The sequence below is a fragment of the Siniperca chuatsi genome, linkage group LG17, assembly GCF_020085105.1.
Source record: "Siniperca chuatsi isolate FFG_IHB_CAS linkage group LG17, ASM2008510v1, whole genome shotgun sequence".
Classification (NCBI taxonomy): domain Eukaryota; kingdom Metazoa; phylum Chordata; class Actinopteri; order Centrarchiformes; family Sinipercidae; genus Siniperca; species Siniperca chuatsi.
Window position 1 is genome coordinate 18,181,495 of NC_058058.1, and position 20,335 is coordinate 18,201,829.

The window sequence follows — 20,335 nt, forward strand, 5'->3', positions numbered from 1 at the left end:
ATATCAAACACATAAATCAAAGTAAATTATCAGCACATTTGCATGCGTTATCAAAGAAAACAGCGAACACATACGCAAAACACGAGTGAACAAGAGTGTGTAGACCTATAGTGTGATCATAATCTCCATTTAAAAAATGTATCCGTTTTTTTCAGTTCATTAACATATATTTGTTTTTAATAACACCCTGTGTTTTTTTGTGATCAAATTTTTATTATCATTTGAGCCAAGAGATGTAGACATACAATCAGCAGTAGCAGTGAATAAAACTAGTAAACCAAAACTATATATATATATATATATATATATATATATATGGACAGGACAGTAAAGTGTAACAGTAATATGACAGACCCACTCCTAGTCACTGTAATAAATGCAAATGAATATACATGCACAGACACATTGTAAATGCCCAAATGAAATATACAAGAATAAGGAATAATAATCAGAAAATTCACAAATGTCTGTAACATTTTATTTAACTGTATATCACCCATGGCAGGTAATATATAGTGTGATCATAATCTCCATTTAAAAAATGTATCCGTTTTTTTCAGTTCATTAACATATATTTGTTTTTAATAACACCCTGTGTTTTTTTGTGATCAAATTTTTATTATCATTTGAGCCAAGAGATGTAGACATACAATCAGCAGTAGCAGTGAATAAAACTAGTAAAACAAAACAATATATATATATATATATATATATATGGACAGGACAGTAAAGTGTAACAGTAATATGACAGACCCACTCCTAGTCACTGTAATAAATGCAAATGAATATACATGCACAGACACATTGTAAATGCCCAAATGAAATATACAAGAATAAGGAATAATAATCAGAAAATTCACAAATGTCTGTAACATTTTATTTAACTGTATATCACCCATGGCAGGTAATATAGTGTACATTTGTCCTAAAGTTGATGCTCAACTTGTGCATCACCTGGTAGTAAAACACTAAATAAGAGTCACATTAGGATCTTAGAGCTTGCCAATGAATAGGCCTGAGCAGTCATCCAGATACTGTGTGGATACAGGTCTGGAGGAGGAACCGAGTTCCCGGTGACCAGAGTCACCAGGAGTGGCAGCATCATAGTCCCAGAATAACCCCTGGTTGTGAGATGGACATATGCTGACAATATACATTCTTCTCTTTATATTCATTATGGTAAATAGTTGCTGGATTACAGTTTTTCCAAACATTTGTTTTTAGTGATGTGTTTAGTTTAAATGTCTCCTGCTGTATTTCTTTTTAAAATTTATTTTATGCCTTACGTAATCACTTTGAGTTGCCTATGTGTATGAAATGTGCACTATAAATACCATGCCTTGCTTTTTTATTTTAATGGAACTGATTCAATTATTGTTGTGTAATGGGCTGGAGCCAACATTTTACATGTTTATAAAACATGTCAGAGCTTTAGCTTCAAAACAGACCTAAATGGAATTTTGGAAATCTGAAAATCAATCATTGTTTGGAGCATTTTAAATTATTGTTGCTTATTTTCTGTCACTGGCAAAGTCACAAGATAACTCTAAATAAGGGGTGTTATAGTACAACTGCACATGTACAACTGTGTGTGTGTGTATGAATATTTAAGTTATAGCAGTTCCATAACCCAGCATCTATTAAATCCAAAAAGTTTACAGATTAATGTTACCCTGTAATGGCTCAGTAGTGAGGAGAGAACTTTGTGGTATGTGTGTGTGGCTCCCAGAGAGAGGAGAATGTCCTTAAATCACTGGGGTTGGCTAACCAGGGCCGGCTGGCCTGTGTTGGACCTGTTAATCGAGCGTTAAAATGGCCTGTCATAAACCACCGGCCAGTGACTTCAGCAAACAACCTTAAGACCTGGGAACACACTCACTCGTTTTCTCACTACCCTCTATCTACACAACTATATGAAACACACACACACACACTCATACACACAAAAACAAAATAAACTCCAATTCACCGCTGCACTAACTGTTACAAACACATATACTCACAAAAACAACCTCACCGGCGTCCATAGTATAGAAATTCACTGATTTCATAAGCCTAACACAGATGTTCTCTCTTACACGCAAACATGTAGACACACACTCAACATAAACACGCTCATTACACACACCTGGTGTATCAGAACTGTGACAGTGACGCAGTTCCCAACACCATTACGTAAATGAGAAGTGGTAGCATGTGTTGTGAAATGCGAGAGAGCGAGGGAGAGACACAGGGAGAGTTTATGGTGCATGACATCATCTGATCTGAGGTCTGTGGGTGGCGCACAATGTAACATTTTGGGATAGATTTCAAACTAGCATAGATTTTCTGATTATCAGCCCCTTTTTGCTGATGGCAAAACATTCCGTGTACACAGTGGGTGTGATGACCAACACACAACTCCAGTGTACACGTGTGGACCAAACCAAATCATTACACACACACACACACACACACACACCAGACGTCTGCTCTTGAGTGGATCTGCATGTGAGGGCAGAGTTGGATGTAAATTTAACTTCAACCGTCGCATTACATAATCAGATGACTGTAACTTGTATACTTGGATGCTGTTTAAAGTATCTGTTTCCAGTTACTTTTTAAGTTGCACATTAGTCCCACATTACTCTGCAACTCACTGATAGAAATAATCCCGGAACCACTATGTATCAAATCAAAACAGTTTGGCAGCTGAGCCAGATGTGCAATGTAGATGCAAAAAGGATAATGCTACATGGGGATTGAGGTCAGTAAGTTTCTCTAAACTTTGACCTGAAACGCTGTATTTTTAGCTGACAAGGCGACAGCAGGCTCTGTGCAGGCCGCTCTCTAAAGCTCCCAGTCTGGCTGTTAAGAGCCATGCTGAGGTGAAGATGCCAGATGGTAATGGCTGGTATAGCCACTGAGTTATGGAGGAATGTTGTAATCTCAGTGGCATTGTCTGCTCCAGGGCACCAGCCAGAGACTTCCTGGCTGCCGTCATACACGTTTTAGTGTGACTGTGCACTCTTGCTGTAAAACATCCCTTATCTTCGCTGAAAACAAAACTCAGTGAGTCACATCCACAGGGGGAAGAGCTCAAAACACAGAGTGACATCATCACAACTTCCTGTTTCTTCTTGTTGCCGTGGCTACCAGAATTTGCATGCTTTAGGCGATTGGTGGATGATGAGTCAGTAGGGTTTGGTCCCATTTTGCACTTCAACCACAACAAAACCATATCCCTCTGATCAGCTCCAGCCCGGCTGGAGCACCGGAAAGCCTGACCAAACATGGCAGAGATATTACTCCATGGCTTAGCTCAGTGGAGATGTAAATGACCAAAGTCCCTCCTGTTATTTTGTATGGTTAATGGGATTTCATGGCATCATATAAATAATTCTATCAAATTACATAACAGTGGCCATTTATTTATTTTTGGAAACCACAACTGTATTTGGTGTAACATGACTGGAGACCATTAAAAAGGATACGAAATAGGCCTACTTCAAATCTCATCTCTATCAAAACCGCCAAACCATACACCCTGGTATAAAAGGTCTTCATTTAATACAAAACACAATGAATAACAACTTCTGAAGCTGTGCCTGTATAAAATATGTGTCTCCTACAAACAAACTTGTGTCAGGACGGGCTGGGACTCTTTGCCCTGATCATGACTTATGACATCATATCAAACACACAATGGCTGCCAGTGTGAAGTGACCGTGGATGTATTGATGGTAACAGTAAACCCAGTCTATCACAATGTGTTACACTTTATCAATAGTGATCCACTGCTAAAACTTCTGAACAGTAGCGGTACGATCCAGTAATAACTGGATCTTACTGTAGATAGGCTACCCCATGTGGTTGCTCTAACCTTAGCAGAACTACATTCAGATATGCACATTTTAAATGGAATGAACTGCAAAAAAAGTCATTCTTTCATTCCCCAGATTTTAAATCTTTATAATCCCTAATGTGTTTTATGATTGTTGTAAAAAAATATATATATGCAGGCCTATATTCTGTTTGTCACTTGATTGTTGGTTGTCTGACTTAAGATAGATTTCTTGCACGCTGGTTATCTGATTATAAATGTGTTTTTTTTTTTACTGTCAGGGCTCTCTTGAAAATGAGATCTTGATCTCAGTGAGACAACCAGATTAAATAAAGAGTTGGGGGATTAAAACAGAGGGCAAATGGACCAATTTATTAATATCTAAATGTATAGTAATAATAATAATAATGATAAGTAGAAGAAGAAGAAGAATTGTACCAGTCTGGCTATACCAGTCTTTTTTATCATATTCACATCATGTTCTCAGTTTCATTTATCGGGATCATTTCGGGACAAACGGTCTAATTTCTCCTTACAACAAGGCTGTTTATGTTTCATAACACCAATTTTATTCTAAAATAATTAGAACTACATCATAACCCCTAAAGTTTTGAAAAAAACCGTGGGGGCTATTGCTCATTTAGACGCATAGACTCGATGCAGACGCTGGGACGTCCCGACAGACACTGAAAGTGGGGAGAGAGGGTGGAAAAGTGTGTCTGCCCCGCGTCCCGTCACGTTGCTGTTGGTGTGTCGGACTTGGCTTGTCTGTCGGTACAAGTCCGCCACCATGTTGCTGTCCCGTCCGTCCGTCCCCCTACCGGCCGGTGTCGTTACCCCGCCCCTCCTCAATCCCTCTCTCCGTACGGGACCGCAATGATTTAGAAGTTCAGGAATCCCACGTGACGTCACCGGGAGGGTGATGTAATGCTTCTGTAAATAGAACGTATTGTAATCCCGCTCCAGTCCAACGTGGTTCCTCTCTGGAGCGCCGCTTGTGCCTCTCTACTTGTAGGTAAGCCTCCGCAATTTACTTTCATTCACAAAACTTTAAACCCCGCAGCAAACGCTCTCCTCACGCTAACAACAGTCTGCTGAATATATCTTTTACACGTTAATTTAAAAAAAAAAAAACGCTAAAACTGGAAAGTTAACGGGTGAAGTTTTTAGCTAGCTGTCCCGGTGAAGTCTCATCACCAGGCGGACGGGTTGAGCGCGAGTGTCTATTTGGGGGGTGTGACAGCACTCTCCATACAGCTGTGCCGGGCTTGTTTATGAGTTGAACAGGTTGCTTTACGGAGCGGTAGGAAAGGAAACACACCGGCGTGTTCTTGAGACACGTACAGACACTGACCGCCCGCCTGCCGGAGGATTTTGCTGGTCAGAACCGCTGCCTAATTTGAGCTGACCGGTTCGATGTTGTTGACATTCATCCATCAAACATGGCAACTTTGAGAAGTAGTAAGTAGCTAAAGTTCGCTCATTTTTAACGCTGGGACATTAGGATATTGTAGATGATGTGTGTGTGTGTGGTGTGTCATTCACCATCACTGCTGTGATGATCATAAAAGCAATGACAGAGGAGGAGGCGGGAAAAAAGTTGATATTGTTTTTTTTTTTAAACGTAGACATTAATCCGTCTTGAATTGGCAACATGTTGTCTGGTCTGTTGTTGGATTTATGTATTAAGGATGACGTCATTCTGCATTGATGTAACCACTCTGACAGAAGGTTTAGCTGAAAATGTGCTGAGTCTGCTCTTCTTGTAGAAGTGCTGCTGAAAGGAGCGCAGGGAGGTAAAAACTGTTGATAATGAGGATGGTCTTCAAATGAACTATCTATCTATTTATCTCTGAAATATCACATTATGTAATATCCCAGCTGCAAGAAAGGCTACAGGCTGTAAATTGCAGTGACATAAAAACTGTAAAACTATGAAACCGTCTTTTTCAACAGATTTTGTAAACTGTCTGTCTGTCTATAATTGTGGTGTTGTGTACACTTGCTTGCTTATTCTGTTTTGACACACACACACACACACACACACACACACACACCTATGAAGTCACCTCTACTTGCCAGGGGTTGGAAAATGGGGGCTGAGGCAGGTTCAAACCTGTCAGGCGTATGGTGCAGCCCTCCCTTTGCCGCCTCCCACCCTCATTCCTTCTCTCTTCCATTCATTGTGTCCTCCTCTCTCTCTCTCACTGCCACTTGCCCTTTCCATTCCCCTCTCCATCACCCTAGTGTCACTCTCCAACCCCCCAAGCCTCACCCCCCAACACACACTTTCCATTTCTTATGGAAGCATGTACTTTTGCCCTTGCTCCTCTCTTTAGCTCTCACTCTTTCCCATAACATCAGGACCCACTTTACTGTTTTCTCAGCGCCTCTTTGCTCATGCAAACCCAAAGTTTCAGAGTGTGTGTGTACCTGTGAATAAGTGTCTGCCGCACTTCTCGATCACTTCTTCCTTCTCTCTGAACTTATCAGTACTGTAGGAGGAGGAAAAGTCAAGACCTCTGGGTCTTCTCTACAAGTGTGTGAATCTTGTTTGGTGACACGCACGCTCAGAGGAATGCCTGAAGTCAGTGAGCTGAAGGCTTCTTCCTTTCCTCTCAGTGGAAAATGAAGGGCCAGCAGCAGTACAATAAGTCACAATCCCCCCCCCCCCATTACTGGCTTAATATCTCTACTGAAGAGCTGAGTGGGTCAAGCCTGGGTTAGCGCTGCAAGTGGGTTTATCATTGTGCTCTATTCTGTGTTTGTGTTGATATTTTTACCCTATGATGACTTTATTTTTATGTTATGCATGGTGAGTATGTATCCTTTCATCACACTGGTATTATTAACTGATGCCCTGGTGAAAGCCTAATTGTAGGCTGAAACAATTGCACTACACTTAGCACTTCGCTACATCATAACCATGAAAAGTAGAGATCATGATGCTGTAAGACCTTGATGCCCTTCTTGTGCTTACATGTTATTAGTTATTTGTAATAAGTAGTTAGGAAAAACACAACCAGATTGTTTGTATTATAGTACTTGTCCTAATAAAAATGACTACCTACAGTGTACAGCAATGCTGTCAGAACCCAAGACTGTTGCACCCCCCCTGGCACCAAAGGGATCATTTTCCTTGAGATAATGCTGTGTCTCAGGGTGAAACATCCATCATCTGTGGCATCTACCTCATTACACACCGCTTCCACAATAAAGAAATGATAATAGGAGGATAACTGTATCATTCAAGCAAGTGTGTGTGATTTATCTGAGGGCATTGTCTCTGTGTAAATAAAAATATAGAACAGAGAATCACAGGCTTCCTGCTGGATGCAATCATCGTACATTAACTGTGACTGAGAGATACTACAGTTCCCTATATACAGTATGATGAGGTTGTAGGTTAATGTGTTGTTCTTGCTTCTTCTGTTTTATAGGCGTGTGTATGATATGAATGACAAACAGGACAGGCCCTATGAGTGCGGCGCCCCGGGCTGCTCTCAGGTCAGTTGGATACAGTATGTGTGTGTTACACCTGCACTGCAAAGCTATAATGAAAATGATTTTGCAGGAAAATATATGATTATCACAATGTATTATCACACAGTGTATTTCCTGGCTTATAATTTCCTGGCATACTCTCGCTAAAAAGGCTGGTGTCCAATAAAGAATTATAATTAGAACAAAAGTAAAATTAAGAATTAGAAAAAGAAATACAAAGGCTAAAATTCAAAGATAAAGATTTTTTTTAAATATATAATATTTACATTATATGTATTTTCATTAATTTATCATCTGGAGGGAAAAATATTCTAAAATATTCAACTGATTAAGACCGTTATGACTTAATTAGTCAGCTATCAGAGGTGTCAGCTGATTTAACTGAACATCTCATCCCATGTGTCGTGTCATACAGCTGCACGCATCTCTTCATGTCTTTCTCACTCTGTCGGTGTGCTGCAGCGCTTCCAGTTAGAGGAGCATCTGATCATCCACAGACACAAGCATGAGATGACCCTCAAGTTCACCTCCATCAAGACGGATACGGCTTTTACAGGTGAGACAGCACAAAAGAAAGCAGCAAAGAAAAAAAAACATATTGCCAATTCTTTGTCTTCTGTCCCACACATTTCACTACTTAGACATGCTATATGTCATTCAGGTCAGCTGTTGTCTGGCTGCATGTGTGTGTGGTGAGTGACCTCTTTTTCAAGTTCAGCGCTTGTTGACAAAATGATGACGTTACGTTATACAGTATGAAATCAGATAAGCTCGATACAGGCTTCCTTCCCTCAGATAGTCTGTGCTGTGAAAGAGCTGCTCGTGTTGCAACATGTACTGTATACTCCATCAGATTAAACATAAAAACATAACATACAAAACATACTGATACATCAGTGAAGACCCACTTTGATTTAAAAACACAGGGAAGAGGTGTGCTGGGGTCAGCACAAACCTTAAATATTTTACTCTTTATTTGGATATTGGGCAAAGTAAGGGGGGCAGGAGTGCAGGTAGGTACAGGAGAGAATCTGGTGGGAGAATTGATGTAACATATGCTTGTGAATAGGGGGACTTTAGTACCTGGCACAAAACACCAGTTTGTTACTGTGTGCACCAGGGTTACAGTATATTAGTTTGATGATTAATTGAATTTTTTTTTACCAATATCTGATGGAAAGTCGTGTCATTTATTACTACAAAAGTGGCTTTCGTACTATATACCACAGTAGAGCCCCAATTTAGCAAATAAATTAAGTACAAATTAATCTGCCGATTATTTTCTTGATTAATCGAATAATTGTTTTGTCTAGAAAATGTCAGAAAATAGCATCCAAAAAAAGTCAATCACAAATTCACACAAAGGTGACATCTTCAGATTCATCTTTGTCCAACCAACAGTCCAGAACCGGAATATATTAAGTTTACTATCATCAAAGAGAATGTTTTGCATTAAAATGACTAAAACAATTAATTGATTATCAAAATATTTCCCAATTTTTTTTTTACTTTTTTATTTTTCAAATATATCACTAAAGACAAATACAACTTGAACATAGGACAGTTAAGTCAAGTTCCCCCCCACCCCCAATGCGCCCCATCCAAGTACTGGACCATTAATAAATTTGTGTACAGCCAGACATCCAAAGTATACCTATATAAATACATTCATATAGATATGTTCACAGATTGACATACACATAGATAAGAAAGTAAAATAGAAATAATAACCCAATTATTTTTGAATAACTTTTTAAACTGGTTTTGTAAATTCTTCATCTTCTTCCTCTTCTTTCAAGACTTAATTTAAGTGAATAGCACAGGGGTCACCCTTTGAAAGAGCTGCTAACCCAAAGAGAATTTAATTATCATGGAACTTAGTGGGGAGATTTTGTGTCCTATGATAGTCTAGTCTGCTTTTTGTAATTGCAAAAATAAGAATGAGGGAAAAGATGGCTTTCAAAAACCATAGTCAAACCCAAGTGTTCACTGCATGCAACAACAAATTATTAATGCTGTGGTTCTTACCCCACTGAGACATTAAATAAAACAGATTTACAGCTATTTAAAGGCAAAACTAATGATGTTGTAGCCAGTTATTTGAGACATCTTTTTGGTCAATATACTAGTCCAGTTGTACATCACAACTTTAATGTAAAAATGTAAAAGCCCCTACAATGCTAATGAAGGATGCAGGATAGGTGTATGATGAGTAGCGTCACTAGCCAACCTTTTGTTTCTATTGCACCACCATAATCCAGACTCGTGGTCAGAACACTGTCACGGGACACAGTCTGTAACCACAGAAACAGCTGTCTGTCTGGACGTAAACATCAGCATGACATCTAACCTCTCCAGACTCTCCCTCTGCGCCTCTCTCCCTCTCTCTCTCCGTCCTGCAGCCTGTTACACCTCCTGCAGGAAATCTCATGTCAAAACAAAGAGCCCAGCTGACCTTTGACCCCTGCATGTTTAGACTGCTCAGAGGGACAGACTGATGTTATCACAGAGAGAGACAGAAAGCACGCCTGAGAGGAGACTTGTTTCTCCTCTTGGCATTACAAACTACTATTACAACAGTTGATTTAGCGGCAGCTGTACATGAATGTCTACTATTTTTTTAAACCTGTCTCCCCTTTTCTGCGTGTGTATTTGTATGTAATGCTTCCAGACCAGACTCCGACGCCAACCCGATTTTTGCAGAACTGTGAAGAGGTTGGTCTGTTCAAGGAAATAGAGGAAGAGTTTCTTCAAGCACAAGAAGAGGAAAAGAGCAAACAGGTAAATTCTACAGCAAAATATAAACCAAAATTAAGCAGAATTTCTGATCTTTTGGCTATCTCGGACTGAAGTTAGCCTCAAAGGAATAGAAAGCAAGAATCAAGACACAATGCTGACTATTGCTGATAGGTGTTTGCTTGTGAGGTCTGTCAGGTTAGCGTTTTGAGTGACATTTGAATGTGAGGGAGATAAAAGCAGTCAGACCCAATTAGACGACCGCAGATATCTGACCTGCTGCAAGGAAAGACACACCAGGCGATCACATTCTCCCCTGTAAATTAAAATGCTAGACATCAAACACACAAGCGCATGTAGACACACACACCTAAACAAAAGTGCACACATCAAAATCACCTCAGATCACAAAACACACACTGACTGAAAGCAGATACTGCCCTGCGAGTTCAAAGTGGTCCCAGCTGATTGTTGCTCCCACTTCTCCCCACAGACGCTTTCTCATAATGGGCCGTCCTGTATGAACCAGCAGCAGCTCAAACCCCAGCTTCGGCTCCAGCACCCACCCCAGCCTCAACACCCACATCCCCAGCCACCGCTGCACCATCCCCAGACCCATCCCCTGCAGCATTCCCAACCTCATGGCCCCCTGATGGGCCCTAGCTGCAACCTGGCTGCCCAGCAAGCTCTGTCCTCCTCCCAGTCCGGAACAGTCATCACCCAGGCTACTTCCACCCTCACACACTCAGGGTGAGTATGGTCATGGATGCACACATACACACCTAAAGGGATCCGAATGCACAGATACAGTAATGCTTATTCTCTTCATCACACACACACACACACACACACACACACACACACACACACACACACACACACACACACACACACACACACACATCTTCCTTTTAATGTTGCCTTTTCGCACTCTTTCTTTTCCTTTACCCTGTCTCGCCCATCCAGTTATTATAACTCATTCTGTCTGGCACAGACTGGCATTTCCCCTTGCATAATTTATCACTGCACTAATGAACTGAGAGAAAGGAGGGAAAAAAATCAGACATCAATTTACAGAGAGAACAAAGTAACAGAAAAAGAGATGGAGAACTGCTACATAAACTCAAACCCACTGACACAGCCCAGCCTGCCACCCAAATACTGCCTCTGTTATGTCTGTTAAGGCTCAGAACCAGACTGGAGTCTCGCAGCGCCTGTGCAGCTTCCATGGCTCCCTGGTTATCACCCAGTACAGATTAGAGGAGTTCCTGTCTTTCATCTGACCCGCTCCCAGCAGCTGTTCTTTCTCTTGCTGACATTTCAACTTTGGATTTGGATTCATGTCATCTGAATATCTGATTACATGTCCATATACTGTGGGTTTAATGGAAAATTCCACGCCAATTTTACTCGCAGCATGAGGTTTGATGAGAAAATTGTGTTGTTAGATTTTAGCCATGTCAAATCTAAATGTAGTCAAATATTCACTGATTATAATTCCATATGCCTTTAGGCAATGAAAATTAAAAAAATTAACACCACTGACTTAGTGTAGATTACATTTGCACCATTCCATAGTTTTAATGTGCAAATTTTGTTACATGGTAAATGTCTGAAATTTTTAGTAAGACTGCTAATGACAACATGTCTGTGACTGGATTATGCCAAATACTAAATTAGTAAATATTATTAGTATAATATTAGTAAATAGAATATAACAAAAACAGAATAAAACAATTTTTGCTTCATTGTATTTTTCTCAAACTTATTTTTGCGCTTATGCTAAAAATTAACACCTCAGCTTTATTCATTGCTTACACTTCAACTTCAACTTCTTTCAGCACTTCCATTTCCTGCCTTTACAGCTTCTTTTGCTAATTATAATTCAATTGCCACAGCAACTTCTTTCAATATTTTAACATTTTCAAATTTTTCAGCAATTTTATTTTAGAAAAGTATTTTTTTATCGTGTTGTCTGCTAGTCATAGTTATCAACTAATAAATGAAAATGAGCAGTTTCATTATTACATCTGTCAAATGTTTATTGGACATTTTCTGCCTTTATTGGAGAGCAGACAGTAGAGTCAGACAGGAATTAAGGGGAGAGCGAGAGATAGAGACATGCAAAACTCAGACCAGTTGACACTGCAAATACATGGTCAGTGCCTTAAACCCCCAGGTCACTAGGACACCTCACATTTGTAGCACTGTTCTAAATACTTTGGAGCCTAAGGAGGAATTTTAATGACACCCAGTCTTACAAAAATAAAAGCCTTCTTACCACCCATCAACAGACCTATAACTGACTTCTCCTTGCAACACATATTGTAGACAAACAAAGCCTCGGTCACATCTCTGCAGTTCATTAGATGAATCAAGGTACCAGAAGTAAGTCAATGACATAATAAGCTCCAAACATCTGTCCAGGACCAGAAAGAACATGACGGGACAGTGGGGAGAGAGCTGACAGTCAATTATGGTACAGTAAATCAGTGCCAGCTGAATCCAGACAGCATGTTAGTCAGTGAAACCAGCTAAGTGTTGCTAAATGAACCATGGATCGGGTGTCTGACTGTTTCCCCTGGTGTTTACCACTGGTTTCCATAGCGATCTGGTGTCTGGCTGCCGGCCTGGTAGAACTGTTGTGGTTACGTTAGGAAACGCTGTTTTGGTTTGTCTGTACTTTGTTGTATGTTAAACGGGCCGCATACCCCAGATTCAGTGATGACATCATTGCCAATGACCTCAGCGCGGCCACGGAGGCCCCCGCTGTCCGATTGGCTGAGAGCCAGAGCGGTTAGGTCAGCACATGGCACCCCGGGTCTCTACATCCCCCGCTGTGATCCCAGAGCTTCTCTCCTCCCTCTCAAGCTGTCACTTTTTTCCATATCTCTGTTTTCTTTTGTCACCTCATCATAGTTTCCATTGTCATTGCTTCACCTCAAACCTCTGTTTACGCCTTTTTGCTCACATATAATAACATTTATATTTTTGTTTTTTTTTATTCAGTGAATGCTTTTGTCCAGAAGTGTTTTTCACCCAAATTAGAAAACAGCATATTTTCTCACTTACTCCTAGAGGTTTGTAGCTATGTAGATTTTGGGCTTTTTTTGTTTGTTAGTTTTGGTTTTATGTGCCTGCATTTTTTAAGGTTTCCACCTCTGAGATTTCTTCCTCCATCCAGTGTTGCCAGACACCAAATAGACCAATAAGAACCTCAAACCCTCCAACCTTTTCTGGGGGGTGATGACATTTTGTTAAAATAACACACACACACACACACGCGCCAGCAACTTGGTCGCAAATATACCTGCATCTAGACATCAGTAAACAGTAAATCAGTAAATTCTGTGGCAGAATTGAATGAAATGAAGTGCAAGAAGAAAAATTAAGCATTAAGTCCTAAGACTTCCCTCCATTATGAGTTTAGGCAAACCCAAAACCACGAGTTACAATAATTAGAAATGATATCCTTTTAAAATGTTGTCTTTTGCTACATTAAACAGATATAACAGACATGAACAGATGAAACAGATTTTACAAGGCTTTTATCACAAGGGTATGAATAAATAATTTGAAAAGGGGAAAAAAAGTCACTCTCAACTGCCCAAAAAATACGAAAAGTTCTACAAATTTTTAGCATTGAAAAATGACATTTGAAAATTAACTGGGGCATTGTTTCCATACAGACACATGGCTTAAAATGTATTTTTTAATGTTTTGAGCACCCCAAACAAAATTCCAATTACCTCCCTTGTATTGGGGTGAAGGCAGAAATTGAGTCTGAAATCTGAGTAGGAAATCTGAGTAGGAATATCTCAAATCCTGGACACATACCTCTTAGGGTAAGTCAGAAAATGTGGAGGGTCCCACATGGGTGAATTGATCCTTTAAAGTGACAGACCAAATCAGTTAGCTCTAGTAGATTTTAATCTAATCCTTCTTCTATCACCCCTTTGATTTATGTCATCCATTTATCCATCCTCAGTTTCCACATTGACCTTTTTTAATCATATCAGTTTATCTCAGTCTCACCTCCATCTTCCATTAAGATTGCCATTACGCTATAAATGTTTCAACTTGGACCTCTCTCTGAACCCGGATTAGTGAAACTGTAGCTGTGGATAGCTCTCTGGCATGACCCGTCTCTCTCTCTGTGGCTGACCACAGGCCGGTTCCAGGGCCACTGTCCTCCCTCCTCCACATGCGGAACAGACACAGACACCCACTGCCAGCCTCCTTACCTGGAACCCTGCCAGACCCCGCCATGCAAGGGGCATCTGCTCAGCACATGCCTGTAAGTATGGGATACTAGTTACTCACACACATATATTTGCATTCAGACGTGCATGCATTATGATTTATAGATGCAGGTATAGTGGTCAAGATCCCCAAGTTAGAAATAATCATGGCTGAATTCACTTTACTCTTGTGTATGAATTAATCAAAAGTGTCAAACTCCAAATGGATGTGACCTTGTGGGGAACTCTTTATGCTTGGGGTTATGTATGTGCTGAAGCTTTTTCTTGTCATGGTTGAAAGGTTATTTCTGTGTCAACTTTTTTCCCTTCTTCAGATAGAGAAGCAGATGTCATGTGTAATGGGTATACCAGGTCCTGTACATAACCCCTCCTGTTCCTCGCCTCAGGTACTGACCAGTCAGTTTCAAGCGCTGATATTTTCTTCCTGTTTCTGTGGATTATTCCTTTCTCCTCTGGCATAATGTTATTATGATTTGTCAAAGACTGTCTGTATGAGCACACCACATATTACAGTCTATGACAACATTAAGTGCATACACACACTATAGCTGGACTACTAGTGGCTTTTTGAAAACTGTAAATATCAGTGCCATTGTTTTTGGACGAAAGCTGAAAGTCAATTGTTAGTTGCAGTATTAAAGCAGCCTGGCTCTATCCAAAAGTAACAAAACCCACCTACCAGCACCTCTAAAGCTCACTAATTTACATGTTATATTAAATTTGTTTAATCCGCACAAATACCAAAGTGTAAAAACGACAATTTGCTGGTGATTTGTTTTACTGGGGTTTATGTGCCAGACTATTTCTTTGATGGGAGCAGTAACTTCCTGGAATCTTTCTAATCAGGATAGACAGGGAACAGAGTGTAACGTTACACACACATACATACTCAGTTCCGCACCACAGGAAGTCACAATCTACCTACTCTCCCTGGCTTTCTTGGTTGTTTTATTTTCCTTGTGTCTACATGCTCTCAATCTCTCCACTTGTAAATTTTACATTTCGTCTTTCTAGGTGCATGTAGCATGAATTGTTAAATATATGTGTGCTATCAAAAGCAACTTCAAAGGTAAAACTGTGAAATCGCATCCACACACACTCACAGGTTATGAATTCATGTGCAGAGCAAATTTAAAGTGGTTTTAGGTTTCAGAGCCGTTCAGGTCGCAGGTTCATATCTGAACCTCTCTTCTTCTCTTGTTTGAACACACACAAACACACATCTTCTCCAGACCCAATTTTAGTCTATTCCATTGTAATTTAGTCTCATCAGGTGTTTTGCATTTCCAAGGTGTGAAACAGGACTCTCCTTCTGTAAAACCACAGAAGGTGTATTAACATGCCTCCATTGTACAGTAACTCCACACTCGCAGCTGAAGTGATAAAGTAAATGTTTAACAAGTGGATCAGTGTTTCGTGTAGAGTTTTGTGTCTTCATTCACGGATCCGTCCAGACAGAAATATCAACGTGGTGTGTCATCTAGGCCAAGGAGATCCATGATGTAATCACAGGCCCCAGTGTCAGGGTGTTTCTATGTAGTAAACAGAGCTGAAATACTTCTGTCCCGTCCTGTTGTGTGTGTGTGTGTGTGTGTGTGTGTGTGTGTGTGTGTGGCTGTGCGTGTGTGTTTGACTGGCAGCTTGGCTGGCTGGTAAAGCTGGCACAGACAGCTCGGTGACCTCATCCTTGGCACCCGCTAAATGTGCTCCCTTTTTTCGCCGTTGAATGGTTGAAGGGAGAGAAAAAAATCTGCTTCTTCTCTTAAAGAAATATTGTGTAACAGGGAGCAGATAGCAATATTGTTGGGGGGGGGGGGTGATGTCATGCTTTAAACATGACCTCTCCCTCTCCTCTGCTGAGTGTAGGAGAAAGGAGAGATGAGGTTTAATTTAGCTCTTACAGTCTGTTTAGTCAGATGATACGCGGGAATGATAAAGTGTGAAGGTATCAAGCTGCAGACGGCAACATTTATAGGAACACATTATCCCTCTTATCTACAGTTGTCTTCACGGTTGCGGATGATTAGGAGAAATTTGGAGAAATGGCAATGTTGGAATAACTGTGGGATTGTGGCTGAGAGCAGTTATCATTTTAATTTTGAGACATTTTGCTACATAGAGGTAGGGTACTATGGGAACTGGCTTCTTAGGCTTGTTTGACCTGAAGTGGCCTGTAAGTTAGGGGCTTAACTGCTGTTACTACTTTAGCTGAGAGAGATGGAAAATGTTTATGTATAATCGCAAGCTCTTCATATATAGTGATTAGTTTGACACATTTCAACACAAACATGGTTTAATAACCATGGGGGGAACATAGTAACAGTAATAGGCTGTATTTAAATGGAACATACTGTATGTGAAATATGTGTAATTTGTGTTTCATAACAAGATACTTACAGAAACAGGGTTTTGTGTTTTTTAAGTCATATGTATTAAGGTACTGCATTTTACAACCTATACTTTTATAAAATACTAAAGCTGGCTGAAATATTTTATATATTCCTGTACAATCTTACCCAGGGTGGGTATGTGAATGATTTTATATGTTGTAAGACATATGGAATAGATATTTCAAAACTGCAAGGCAAATTATCGAATTATCGAAACAAATTAACAAACTCAACTGGGACACCCTTAATGTAAGGGTGGTTCAGGTGTAATGTTGAAGAACAGGCGAGTAGAGTAGGGTGGAGTGCTTTGAAGATTTGTAATAATAAAGTATTTTGGAGAGTAAAAAAAAGCATCTTGATCAAGGCTACAGAGGTGTTGCCATATCCAATCTTCTCAGACCTTCAAAAAGATAAGTCCATTCTATACATTTGAAGCCCTTTTTTGCTGACTTTCATTAATAATAGATATAGACATATATTGGCCTTATATGTAGAGGTTGGAAGAATTTGTCCTTAATTTTTGTCAGTGGAATTGGTGTCTTATAGAAATCCATCTAGGCCCAGATTCATTTAATTTGTCTTAAATTCACTGATACATAAAAGACTTTCAGTAATGTTTAGCAACTAAATTTCATAAATAATAGTCAAGAAATTACTTGCAATAACCCGCTCCTATTCAGTGTCACTGGGGACTTGCTTGGCCCTACATATCCCAGCATGCACTTGGCGATTTGACTATGTCCTCTTATACCAGGTTCACTGGTCCATGAGGTAGCTGAGAGTTGACTTTGGTTGTCTTTAACATTCCTAGAGGATGTAATAAACTTGGAAGGAATGTGCAGTTCAGATGAGAGGATGTGAAAATATACGAGTTAAAATGAGAAGGTCAATTACTGAGGCTCCTCTGTGTTTATCTTTCTTAAAGAAATGACATGTACAGCTCTTTGTCTCTGTGAGTTTAGAAATGGCTTGAAAAGAATCTTTTGTAAAAGAAAATAGTAAAAAAAATAGTTTAAAAAAGTATTTACAGTATATTTGATGTTTGTCTGTTGTACATTGGTTTAGGTGATTGTCCTGATGGCTGCACATGTGAAATTAATTCAAAGCAGCTTTAAGATGTAAAAGGTTAACATCTTGTAAATGGGTTCTTATAATATTTTAATCATTTTGACAACATACTGTATATTCACTGGACATTCTACATACCATCTGTCACTATGGTGATTTTTATCTGGTATTTAATGTTTTATATAACTTCAGATGCTTTACAGTGCATCACATGTAAACCTTTATATATCTTTAATATTTTTATCTCCACTCAGAGATCCAAACAGACGCTGGGTCATCATTTCCAACAGCACCACCCAGGAATGGTCGCCGTCAACAACCCCGTGACATCCATGGGTCACATGATGGAGATGATGTCACAGCGTCATCAGGCACCTCCACTACAACACCACCATCATCCTCCTCCTCCTCCTCCTCCTCCTCCTCATCATCATCATCATCATCATCATCCACAGCTTCCAACTCCACCCCTCACCTACCAACAGCGATGCCATGCTCCACCTCCGCAGCATCTGGGAGGCACCCACAACCACGAGCTTCACCAGTCAGGGAACGCACCGCACGCTCAAGCTCACCAATCACCGCCTTCCCATCTGCACCAGGGCTCGCCTCCTGCACCGCCCCTGTCTGTTCCAGCACAGGTAAGATGCATTATAGTTACTGATCAGCTCAATGATGTTACAAGTAACACCTGACCAATTATTTCTGCATTCAGGCACAGTGAGGTTACTTTTAAAATGTTTGTTTTTTGTTTGCAGTTATCACCAGTTGCACAGCAGATGCAGCCCTCCCAGTCATCCCACTCCCAGCATGCAGTGCAGGCAGGTGGTAGCTGCAGCAGTGGAGGAGGAGGAGGCGGCAGCCGTCGCAGGAGGACAGCAGACCATGACCCTGACGAGCGCAGGCAGAAGTTTCTGGAACGTAACCGCGCTGCAGCCACCCGCTGCCGACAGAAGAGGAAACTGTGGGTGTCGTCGCTGGAGAAGAAAGCGGAGGAGTTGACGCATACAAACCTGCAGCTACAGGTGGGACACGCTCTGACAAGTACACACACAAACACAATCAACACTTCAGGAATACTTAGTATTTCTGTCTCTTTCCAGAACGAGGTGACGTCACTGAGGTCGGAGGTGGGTCAACTGAAACAGATTCTGCTCACCCACAAGGACTGTCCTGTCACCGCCCGGCAGAGAGAGGCACAGGGGTACCCCAGTGAGTAACCTCCCCCCACCAGCTTTTCCAGATGTCTGACACCAATCATCTCCATCCACCACTGAGGGTATACTTCAGATACCTTATACCTTGTACGTGCACATAAGGGAAGACCCAATGGTTGCATTTTGTCTTGTTATGACAAACCACCCCTCAAACACACAAACTGTATGTTACAGAGCACAACTAAACAGTACTTAAAGAGTAAAAACTCTGCTTTTACCCCCACAGTCTCCAAATATTGGTACATGCACTTTTATTCCTGTGGAGAGCCAATCAAGGGAAAGCACTGCACTCTTAACTCTCCATTTAAAGGAATATATTTTTCATTTTCATACTCATTTAATGAACCAGACCTTGATGGTATTTGAAATATGCTGGAGTGCAATGCAATACTCTGGCATTGGCTATTTTGAAGCTAGCTTGGAACAAAAAGCAGAGCATGCCCATCTTGCACTCCAGGCAAGCTAAAGTTAATGTTCAACAGTAAGTGAGCCTGTATGTGACCTAAAATGAAATATATTGAAAAAATACTGCACCTTGTGGCTTAAACGAAAGCAGCCATTATGTTGTATGTAAGTGTTGAGCTTCAGAGAACAAATATGGATGCGATATTGGCATGTGTTATATTCTTATATTTCTATTGCTGTCTTTTTACCTGTATGTACAGTATTCTTTTGTTAAAATAAAAGAGATATTTTCCTTTAATCTGAACTGTAGTGGGTTTTCATTCATTTGCATGAATATGCTCACAAACCCCTCTCACAGAACGGCCAATCCACACAGGATCAGTGACTTTGATTGACAGCTGTCTCTGTGTCTAGCTGCAGGGGTGAGCCCAGGAGGAAGTCCCACCCCTGTAGGTCCTGGGTCTCATCCGCAGGCCATCCAACACAACAGCATCTCCACCTCCTCAACAGCTGGGGGTGACACAGGGCACAACCCCCAGCCTGGACGCCAGCCCTCATCATACAGAGCAGGGGGTGGGACTGGATGGCTGAATCCTACCAGACTGAATTATCTTTCTGTCATAGCTACACTAAAGTCTCACTCAGCTGTGGATCCATGTCTCTTTACATTGTAGTTGAAATGCTGAACTGAATAGGTGAATTTATAAATCCATGTGAACACAGGTATTTTTCAACATTGTTATCATCTTTTCTGGTTGGAGAGGAGACCAGAACCACATACTGATATATTTCCATAACAGGTGTAAAAATGAGCTGAAAGCCTTGTTAAAAACTGTGATGGTTACATGGCAACTGGGTTCTGTGTTTATTCAGAAAAGGTGTATTTCTCTTCACAGCAATCTAACCGTTGCCTGCTACCCACTGACTATG

General features: G+C 40.6%; 1 protein-coding gene across 4 annotated transcripts; it reads left to right on the plus strand.

Moving 5' to 3' along the window:
- The first annotated feature begins 4,711 nt into the window (after positions 1-4,711).
- On the plus strand, positions 4,712-20,107 carry LOC122864073 (cyclic AMP-responsive element-binding protein 5-like). 4 transcript variants are annotated; one of them, XM_044171120.1, is made up of 11 exons: positions 4,712-4,838; positions 7,264-7,330; positions 7,790-7,883; positions 9,999-10,108; positions 10,557-10,813; positions 14,234-14,360; positions 14,640-14,711; positions 18,038-18,424; positions 18,542-18,808; positions 18,887-18,995; positions 19,820-20,107. In XM_044171120.1, exons 2-11 carry the CDS (start codon positions 7,277-7,279, stop codon positions 20,077-20,079), a joined length of 1,737 nt encoding a protein of 578 aa, XP_044027055.1. In that variant the 5' UTR covers positions 4,712-4,838; positions 7,264-7,276; the 3' UTR covers positions 20,080-20,107. The 4 variants fall into 4 exon arrangements, with proteins under 4 accessions (XP_044027055.1, XP_044027054.1, XP_044027053.1 ...); XM_044171118.1 differs by lacking the exon at positions 19,820-20,107 and having other exon boundaries at positions 4,778-4,834; positions 18,887-19,709; XM_044171117.1 differs by lacking the exons at positions 4,712-4,838; positions 19,820-20,107 and adding an exon at positions 4,886-5,284 and having other exon boundaries at positions 18,887-19,709.
- The last annotated feature ends 228 nt before the right edge of the window (positions 20,108-20,335 follow it).

Bases quoted from the DNA above. Each gene is read 5' to 3' on its own strand.
- LOC122864073 (XM_044171120.1), top strand. From the start codon at position 7,277: ATGAATGACAAACAGGACAGGCCCTATGAGTGCGGCGCCCCGGGCTGC. The intron at 10,109-10,556 runs GTAAATTCTACA...TTCTCCCCACAG, and splicing joins AAGAGGAAAAGAGCAAACAG to ACGCTTTCTCATAATGGGCC. The intron at 10,814-14,233 runs GTGAGTATGGTC...GGCTGACCACAG, and splicing joins TCCACCCTCACACACTCAGG to GCCGGTTCCAGGGCCACTGT.